At 34.5% G+C, this 10,468-nt stretch overlaps 1 protein-coding gene and 1 pseudogene across 1 annotated transcript; both read right to left on the reverse strand.

The window, feature by feature from the left end:
* Nucleotides 1–130: 130 nt before the first annotated feature.
* On the reverse strand, nucleotides 131–1,438 carry LOC125196852 (8-hydroxyquercetin 8-O-methyltransferase-like). The gene is made up of 2 exons (XM_048095512.1): nucleotides 656–1,438; nucleotides 131–567 (listed from the first exon to the last, which is right to left on the reverse strand). Exons 1-2 carry the CDS (start codon nucleotides 1,421–1,423, stop codon nucleotides 259–261), a joined length of 1,077 nt encoding a protein of 358 aa, XP_047951469.1. The 5' UTR covers nucleotides 1,424–1,438; the 3' UTR covers nucleotides 131–258.
* Nucleotides 1,439–2,808: 1,370 nt separating this feature from the next.
* On the reverse strand, nucleotides 2,809–4,004 carry LOC125195200 (annotated as a pseudogene).
* Between the last annotated feature and the right edge of the window lie 6,464 nt (nucleotides 4,005–10,468).

Genomic DNA, 10,468 nt, shown 5'->3' on the forward strand with positions numbered 1-10,468 from the left:
AGAATTTTGTTCCCTTTATAGTATCACTACAATAATATTCCAATATGCATAAGCATCACCACAAAGTTATTTCAGTAGGACACATCACCAGTCACCACAATAGTGATCAAGAGGCACATTAACAAGTCCAAACGGCATCCCCACAATTTAAAATTAAAACTTAAAAGGCACATTAACATGTATCCAGACACAATACTAGCAACATGGACCAGTACAATGGAATAGTACAGAAATGATATAATTAACACTAATAATTAATCATGAAAGAAATACCTCGATTACAGACCTCAACCCTAAGATAGGAGTGATCTTGTAATTTGGGAAGCCAGCTGCAGCAAAGAGCTTAGCCCACTCTTTCTCACTTCTCTCTTTTCCAGTTGTCACAGTCATCATCAACATATCCATACACAGCTGAGTTTCAATGCCCTCATCTTCTTGTTTCTCACAATCCACTACCATTTCCACTATAATCACTTTTCCACCTTTCTCTTTGCTTGGAAATATTGCTTCTTTGCATCTCTCCAAAATCTTAATACAATCTTCATCGCTCCAGTCATGGAATATCCACTGTTAATTAGTACTACAAGGGTTAATTTTAAAAATTGCAATTAAGATTTAAAAGATACACATATAGTACTATATTGAAATGACATACTTTGAAGAAAACTGCATCAGCTGGTGGAATGAACTCAAGCATGTCTCCACTAACAAATCTCAGATTCTCAGATCCCTCAAGCCCGGCAACAACGTAGGGGAGCTCGAGCACCGCGCATTTCAAGCCAGGAAAGGCGTCTGCAACGATCTTCGCCACCGTGCCAGTGCCGCCTCCCACATCCACCAAAGTTGTCAAACCCTCAAAAACATGCTTGCATTTTTCCACGAGTATGCTTCCCACAAACCTCGCATCACTAGCCATTCCTTCATTGAACACTTGATTAAAAACCCTATCGTTTCCTATAAATTCAAATAAACCACTCCCATTTCTGGTAGAGAATGGAGATGTGCATTCATCTTTAAACCATTCGGTCACATTATGGAACGGATCCGCTATGATCGGATCAATCATGGCTAGCGCGAAAGGGGCGAAGCTCAAGGGCTCGTCTCTCAGCAAGAGACGCGAAGCCCTTGTGAGCGAGTAGGCCTCTTCCTCATGTTCGATCTTAACCTTGTCGAAGATCTTGGAGTGGACTAGAATTCGCATAAGGCGAAAGAGGGCGGGGGATTTGGCTTTGTTGATGGAGAGGGCATCGGCTAGTTGAGAAAGTGTAATAGGTTTATTGTGTTTGTGGATGGCATCGGGTATACCTAATTGAATTGCGGATTTAAGGGACATTGAACTTATGTAGCTGAATATGAGATTCCAAACATGAGATTGAGCATTCAGAAGCTCTTGGGTGGAATCTACTGCATTAGGCAAGGCCATTTTGGGGTGCTAGTGTTCTTGGTGTGTAAACTGTCCCTTTACTTATAGCAATAATTTCCAGTATATAGTTGCACTTCATATAATTTAATTAAGGAAATTCTATGTTTTTTGTAATTATTGACTTTGAAAGGTAAATTGGATATTCGAAGAAGTAAGGCCGAGATTTAATAATTCCAATGGGGAAACAACGTAGAAGCTAAGTTATTAAGTAATCATAATATTTCCATTAGCTCTGATTTGGTCAAAGATCTACAACGACATCTCATGATCTCATCTACCCAATCAATTATGCTTATATACTGATCATATACTATTATTTATTACTATTATATTAATAATTTTTACATAGTTGACGTCAGACGAGCGGCCTTGAATGCAAGTGAAATTTAATTTGTGCAACGAAACTCAGACAATTATCCGCTAATATCCACTCCCTTACAGTATGAGTATTTTTTAAAGTATGAAATATAGGTAAATTAAATGGAGAAAAAAAAAGAAAAAAATATAAAAAGAGATGAGATATGTTTGTTGGCAAAGAACTAACGACTCAAATATAATAGAGCTTCCAAAAAGAAATACAAACTCAACCATAATAGAACAAAGGAGGTACTATAAAGTTTTGGAATGCATCCAAGAAGTTTAATAATTGTGGTGCTATCTAAACTTACATTACAAAATAATCATTATTTACCAGTACAAAAAAATACTCGAAGATTCAAGAAAAATAAGTAGTGAGTTAAATTAAATGAGAATAAAGTAGACAAATAATCAGATGAAAATGAAAAATTAATAAAATATGAGAGTGTAAAGCAAAAAAGAGAAGAAAGTAAGAAATATTAAATGTATTGAATTTCATCAGAAAATAAAATAATTCAACTATAATGAAACGGTCTAAAAAGAAATACTCCCTCCATTTCGCCATAGTTGAAGCGAAACTTTTTGGCACGGAGTTTTAGAAATGATTATTGAGTGTGTTAAATAAATTGATAAAAAAATAAGAGAGAGGAGAAGATAGAGAATAAAGTATAAAGTGAATAAAGTAGAGAGGGTAAAGTAAGAGAGAGTAAAGTAAGAAAGAGAATAAAGTTACCATATAAGGAAATGATTCAACTATGAAGAAACTTTCCAAAATGGTAAAATGACTCAACTATAGTGAAACGGTGGGAGTAGTATAATTCAACACTAATGGGATGAAGAAAGTAGAATTTACTGAGTACTTTTGTGCTTGGTATTACTATTATGCAACGGTGCTTAATCATACCCACGTAAAATATTGTAGTGAAGATATTACATGACGACTTGAATACAAATGACAATATATATATAAGCTGCACACATAACATCAACTAGCTAATTACCTAGTAATTACTACTACAAGGTGGGCTTCAATGTTTTCTTATTCGAACAACTGAAATAGTTTGAAATCGGCGTGCAGGTGGATGCTTTTGCGGGAAGACCTCAATCACAGACCTCACAACCTTCAAACTGAATGAATCTTGTAAGATTTGAAGCCAGCAGCAAGAAGATCTCAGCCCACTCTTTCTCACTTCTCTCTTTTCCAGTTAGACATGTCATCATCTTACCATCCAAAATCATATCAATTACAATCAATTTCCCACCCTTCTTGTCCTTGCTCCCAGTTATAGCTTTCTTGCACTTCTCCAGTATTTTCATGCATTCTTCATCGCTCCAATTATGCAATATCCACTATTAACAAATTACTACTAATTAGCGACGTACGGATCAATTAATTTTATTAGTCGAGTATTAGTTATTAGTCGTGTACGTACCTTGAGTAGCACTGCATCAGCATGATGGACGGAGTCAAACATGTCCCCACTAACATACCTCAAATTTTGTGACGGTTCCAAGTGAGCTGTACATGCGGAAGATCCAACACCGTAGCTTTCAAGCCGGGAAAGGCGTCTGTGACCCCTTTCGCCAGTGTCCCGTCGCCTCCACCAACGTCCACCACAGTTTTCAACCCCTAGAAAACTTGCCTACACTCTTTCACTAGTACGCTCGCCACCAATCTCGAATCATTACACATAGCTGCGTTAAACAACTGATTCCACCTTTGCTCGACCCCGGCATACTCCCATAGTGTATTCCCATGTTTGAATACAAATGGAGAGCTGCATTCATTCCCGAACCATTCACTCAAGTGATGCAATGGATCCATGAAGCTGCCTTCAAGCATCGTGAGAGCGTAGGGAGCCACGCTCGAGGGCTCGTCTCTCAACAGGAGGCGGGAAGCCAATGTGATGCAATAAGCCTCTTCCTCATCCTCGTCCCCGTCGTCCTCAGACCTAACTTTGACTTTGTCAAAGAACTTGGAGTGGACTAGAATCCTCATAAGGCGGTAGAGGGCGTCGTGTTTGGCCTCGTTGATAAAGAGGGCAACGGCTTGTTGAGGAAGTGTTATAGGCTTGCCGTGCTTGTGGATGACATCGGTTATGCCTAATTGAACCGTGCATTTTAACGACGTGGAGTTTATGTATTGGTAGATGTGGTTCCATACATGAGCTTCAGCATCTAGGAGCTCTTCTATGGAACACTCATCTACATTTGGAAATGCCATTTTTGAGAGACTCTAAATTAAAGAATGTGTTACTCTATGGTAATTTTATGGGTGATAATTGTTCTTATGATCTAGGCATCTAGGTAACGGGTTATTATATAATCAAATTTTCTACATGAAATGTTGTCGTTTGTTACCATAATGTTATGGTCCATTCCTTTGTTCTTTAGTGATAACGTTAATTCAGTGGAAAAGAGACACATTTGTTAGATAGGTCGAGACTCGTGAGGAGCACAAACTTGTTTATAAATATGTTACTGAAGACAAATTGTTTACGGTATCAATACTCTTTGTTAAAATGATAAATTGTTTAGGTATCAATACTCCCTCCGTTCCCGATTAGAAGTCACACTTTGACCGGATACGAGTTTTAAGAAATGTAAAGAAAAGTTGGTTGAAAAAGTTAGTGGAATGTGAGATCCATTTTTTATATTGATTTTATAATAAAATGGGAGTGACTTGAATTAGTGAAAAGTGAGACCTACTTACTATTTATGGTAAAAATGAAGTGTGACTCTTAATTGGAGACGGACCAAAATGGAAAAGTGTAACTCTTAATCGGGGACGTATGGAGTATTTAAATTCGAATTTTGACTTTTCTATAACATCGATTTCGTCGATTCGCTGGCTTCACGAAGTGATTTATATTCTATAGCACACTTGATACATGTTAATTAAAGTGAAGAAAAATTTAAAGGTCACAAGTTTGAGCAAGTAAGATTAGGGCTTAATTTAATTACTCAGTTGAACCTCTGGTGGACTGAGTTTGAGTTGGATTGGACGATTGGTCTTGTGCTAAAAGTCTAATTGGAGCCCACTATAAATGATGACCCTTGAACAAGCCCATTTCATTTCTCTTATGGATCAGTATCTTATTTCAACCGATTGCCTGTTGATATTGACCGGTCACCAAAAAATGTTCCGTTAATATAGTTTTTAATGTGCATATGATATTTTTACCGATATGACGTCGTACACATTTAAATTAATATTAAAATATATATTGCTCTCTTCGTTCCTGAAAAATATGAATATTTAGTTCAACATGAGCTTTAATACACAATTGATAAAGTAAGAGAGATAGAGAGAAAAAATAATTAAATAATTATTAATGGATAATGAGTCTTGCATCATTTAAATGAAAAAGGCTTTTTAAAATTAGAATGTTCATATTTTTTAGGAACGGATTAAAAAAAAAATTTATATTTTTCAAGGAAAGAGGGGTAATAGATAGACCGTACTAACTTTAACTTATAATTAAATGCTTAGTATATTGGTTCAATTTTGTAACCATAATTTGTTATTTTTTGTTGATTAGCAAGATGATGTGAATTTTTTTTTAAGATATATACTTCAATACCTTGCTACCGTTTTATATAATTAAAAGCATTTAATTATAAGAAAAGTCTTATAAAGTTGATTGATTTTCTTATATATACTAATTGAGTTCCATTATATATATAGATAGACTGATTTTCTACTATTTACTTCTGATTGCATTTTGTTACATACTAATTCAGTTTCTTTCTTGCATATTTTGCCTTTATTGTATTTTATACAAAAACTTTTCTGCATGAATCTGGTGCAAATACTTATTTTGCAATGCTTTTAATCTAAATCATATGCAAGTTAAATCTGACACTCACGACCGGTCTAGTCCAACTCAAACTCAAAGGGGCTGGTTTTCATTTTAGAGTGGACTATATAAATGTTAACTGATCTTTCACTTTTGCACGCAAATAATACCTCATCTTTATTTTATATCGTTTTTTGTATTCAGTGATAAAAATAACCCTAGGTACAAAACATGTGATTTTTTTGTTATAGAGGATATTTTTGGAAATTTCCATTAAATAGTACTACCAAACATGTGATTATTTTTTTCTTCTTTAGTTTCTTATTAGTATTTATTTTTTCTTCATTTTCTTCTTTCTTTTTAGTACTCCCTCCGTCCCCCAAATTTTATCACCATTTGACCCGGCACGGGTTTTAAGAAATGTAATAGAAAGTGAGTTGAAAAAGTAAGTTGTATGTGGGTCTACTTTTATATAGTTTTAAAATAAAATGTGAGTGAGAATGAGTTAGTGAAATGTATGGTCCACTACCAAAAATGGTAAAGTGAAAGGTGACAAATTTTTAGGGACGGACGAAAAAGGAAATAGGTTCTAATCCCTCCTCTACTCTATGTGATTAAAATAAAAAATCCGAAAGGTCTTTATTTTAGGTTATAATGTAGGCTCTTTGGTAAGGTGAGGAAATATGGCTAAAAAGTGACTAAACCCAAACATAGCAAAAGTGATCAAGTTCTACTACATCAAACTTAGCACCCCACCAACAATTCGAATCTCAGTAAATTCTAGACTTTGTCTAAATTTCTTCTCACTTCTCAAACTCCTCTGATTTTTTTCTTTTCTTTTCATTTTTTTTTTGTACATCCTTTCTTCTTCCTTTTTTTTTCTTTTATGCACAACCAAATTTCTTTTTCATATCACAGATGTCTATGCACTTTTCACAAGTAAGCACACTACTTTTCTCTCTACCTTATCTCTCCAACTCTTTTCACAAGATATAAACTAAAATTCACCAAGAGTGCCTGATATTCCCCTTTGTTTAGCTTCCAAAGAAAAAAGCTTTGACGGCTCAAAGTGGCTAGCTAGGGAAAAAATGTTTTGAGTAAGGTCAATAATTTGGATATAGAAAGTAGCTAAGAAAGATGGCCTAACGTCCTCTTTTATCATTTAAACACTATGTAGACTTAGGTAGACTAGGAGCAAGTTCTAGAAACAAATACATGAATGCAGATAAATCACACAAGAAGAAAATTATAGCTCAAGTCTCACAAGGTATAAGCATGATTCAAAGCAAACAAGCAATTCATTAATTGTGCACATTTTCACTAAACCTTCAAATCAATGCATCAAGTCAACTCAACCAACACATAAAAGAAACTTTTTAACATAGGCAACTCGGTCTGATGTCCCTAAACATGAGTATTTCTAAGTTTTCTATGTTATGCTCATGACAAGATTCACCTCGGGTTTACTAAAAAAAAAAAAACTAACAAAAACAAACTAATCTGAAACTAACAAAAATAAGCAAAAACAACTAAACTCACGGTCCACCACTTCATCCCCCCAAACTTATTCAAAACTACGTTAAGAATAAGTCTGAAAAGTCGGTAGGGACGTGAGTAAACTAAAAATAAAAAATAAAAAGTAAGGGAAAAAAAAATGATACCAATGTTGGGTTGCCTCCCAACAAGCGCTTGGTTAACGTCTTTAGCTTGACGTTCTTTGAAGCTCAAGTTATCCCCCATTCTCGGGACTTCCTTTGGGATGCCTTTGTACCTACAATTTCGCAATGTGAGTATAGAATGAATAAAATTGTAGTACAATGCATAATATGTGGCAATCCTCCAAACTTTAATCATATCAAGGCATAAAATATGCAAATCAAATTATCTACCTTAACATGATCATTTTTCATCCTCCGTAATATTCTCTATCCCCCAATTAATTGCAAAAATTTTCAACAATAGACCAAGATCAAGCAAAACACTTAAGCTCTAAATACACACAATTCATACAAGATAAAATATCTTCACAATATTATGAACATGAACTATGTGTATCAATAATCAAGCCAAAGTGATATTCGATTTTCATCCACAAAGATCAAATATACTCAATCACACCAACAATAATTAATTCCAACAATCCAAAACATACATATTCATCATTGCTCATCAAACTCCAACTCAAACTACCAATACATATCAACAACAAAAAGTCATTAAATAAAAGAATTCAAGTTCAAAGCTCAAAAATTAAAAGAGAACGTACCTTGTGTTAGTTAACAATTGAGCACAAGAAAATTGGTAGCATCCAAAGACTTTGATTACGTGATGTGAACTTGTAGTGTGGATGTGTGCATTATGTGGAGAAAATAAAATATAATGAGGAAGTGGGTTCTTTTTTTTTAAACTTTTTGTTTATGAAAACAAACGAAAATAGAATGTAAAATGGCAAACAGAAAAGGACAAAAAAAATCGAACGAGAAAAAAAAGTTTAAAGAAAAGATTTTTTTTAATTTTTATAATGATTTAAAAAGAAAAGAAAAGGAAAAAGAAAGAACTTTTTTTTAAAAGAAGTTTCTGTTGAGAAAACGAAGAAAAAAAAAACAAAGAGAAAAAAAAGATTAAGCTTTTAGCTCTATGGAGGAGGAAAAAAACTAAACTAGAAACTTAAAAAAAATAAACAAAAACTAAAGAGCTTTATCATTGAAATTTATATCTCACCCACGCTCTACGGAGCATATCAAGTATTGTAGCAGATGAATGTATCTTGCACCGGAGCATAGAGTAATCCATTATTGTGATTCGTGCTCTCCTCAAATAGCAACTCTGCAAAACAAATAAAAAAAAAGAAATCAAAATAAAACTATACAAAATATTACACTCTAAATTAGTATTATCAACCGTTCTACAATATCAGCTTAAAGCAATAATATTCCTCGGCAACGGCGCCAAAAACTTGATGCACTATTTATTAGCACTAAAAATACCTGCAAGCATACAGGGTAGATCTAGTATAGCTAAAGGTCAGTACCGGGATATCGAACACAGGGAATAAGATTGCAACTGACTACCATATACTAAGCATCACATACTATCTAGAGACACAGAGTTTTTGGTTTGATTTTATAAACTAGACATAAAATAAATAAACAAATAAAAGAAAGCATAAAAACATATGATACAAAACAGGCGTAAGAAAGTAGAATTTTAGGATTCAAAACACAATTGGCTTCCTTGAATTACGTTCGCCAAGATGAACCCCTTAGAAACCCTAAACTATCCCAGAATTCCCATTTTCCAGTGTGTGTGTGAGTGTGTGACCTAAGAGCAAAAATCTTATCTCCGGCGTGTGATGCATGCTCCTTTATTTATAGGCGTTGAAGTGGGTCTAGAGAGGTATAAATAGTCTTTGTTGCCCTCAGCTATTGACTTCCTACTTCTAGCCATTCTTTTCTCTTCAGTTCTGCTCACTTTCCTTCATTTTCCTCTGCTAGTCCATTGTCTCCAGCTTTCCTGGATCTAGCGTCTCCTTCACACACCTGGCTTAAAAACTGCGTTAGACCCAACAAAATAAAGTGTTTTCTCACTACATAACCGATGCATGAAATTAGCCTTATCATTCACTTAACTAGATTAAACCCCCTCCCGAGGTGAGAAATCCGTAGATTAGGTGTAATAATTAAAGTCCCCTTCTAATTCTTAGACCTAACTCCTAAAAGATTGTAAAGACCAATGACCTCACATGAAACCTCAACTCTCCCGAGTTCTATTGAATTAAAGTGTGAATTATCCCTTTTCCAAGTCAACTATTTCGTCTCCCGAGTACTCTAATCAACTCTAACATGTATTCAAGAGGTAGCTAATCAATTGAACATAGAAAGCACAAGGATAAATCAAATAACTGCAAGAGCTAACGAGGAAAATCAATTGAATATCTTCACCAAAAAAATCCACAAAAGATGTTCTACTCATAGACAAGTAAATACTCCAATTAAAGTACAAGACATGAAAGAAATTGATAAAACCCAAGGTTGAATCTTCAATCTTCAGCCTTCTCTTGCCTGGATCTGCAGAGCTCCGCTCCAATGGAAGATGGATGGTTATGTGTGGAATATGGGATGGATGGATGAATGTGTAGAGAGGGGGAAGGATTGAAGGCTCTGAGATGGAGAATGATGAATTAGGTTAAGAGGTATTTATAGGTGGGAAAAAAGGCTTAGACATGGTAAAAATTCTCCTCCAAGTAATAGAAAATATAATAATTTCGATTCCCCAATTAATTGGAGATATTTGGGTAATAATTTCTTCATTCCTTGATTTTCCGCCTAATTTCCGCCAGCTTTGACTGCACTGCGCAATGTTCGTAGAATGGTCATAACATTCTTCACAAAACTTCGATTGAGACGTGTGAGATATCCACGCGAAGCTCTTTCGAAGACGAAGAGAATGGTATGAATTAAGCACTGATTGGACCTCAAAATCTCTGGCAGAATGGGCTCGAACAGAGGCAGCTGCACCTTGGCCTTTTTGCACCTTTTTTTCTATCTTTTTCTATCATTTATCAACAAACACATCAAAAATACCAAATGTATAACATATGCAATTTAAGAACATAATTTGCATGATTGACATTTAAAACGAGTCAAATCTAACCCTTAAAAACATGCAAAATCCGTGTTTGTCATTGGTACCTGATGCAATTTTCTTCCCAAAATGTCCTTTTAACAAATATATTTTCTCATTTATGTCATAGAGGGTATTTTGGGCATACCTAAAATTAGTACCAAAAGTGATATTATAATAAATTCTCTCATTCTCCTCATTCTTTATACTATTATTATTAATCAATATTAATATAATTATTTTGATGTTATAAATTAATAATTAA

The sequence above is a fragment of the Salvia hispanica genome, chromosome 6 (assembly GCF_023119035.1).
Source record: "Salvia hispanica cultivar TCC Black 2014 chromosome 6, UniMelb_Shisp_WGS_1.0, whole genome shotgun sequence".
NCBI lineage: Eukaryota > Viridiplantae > Streptophyta > Magnoliopsida > Lamiales > Lamiaceae > Salvia > Salvia hispanica.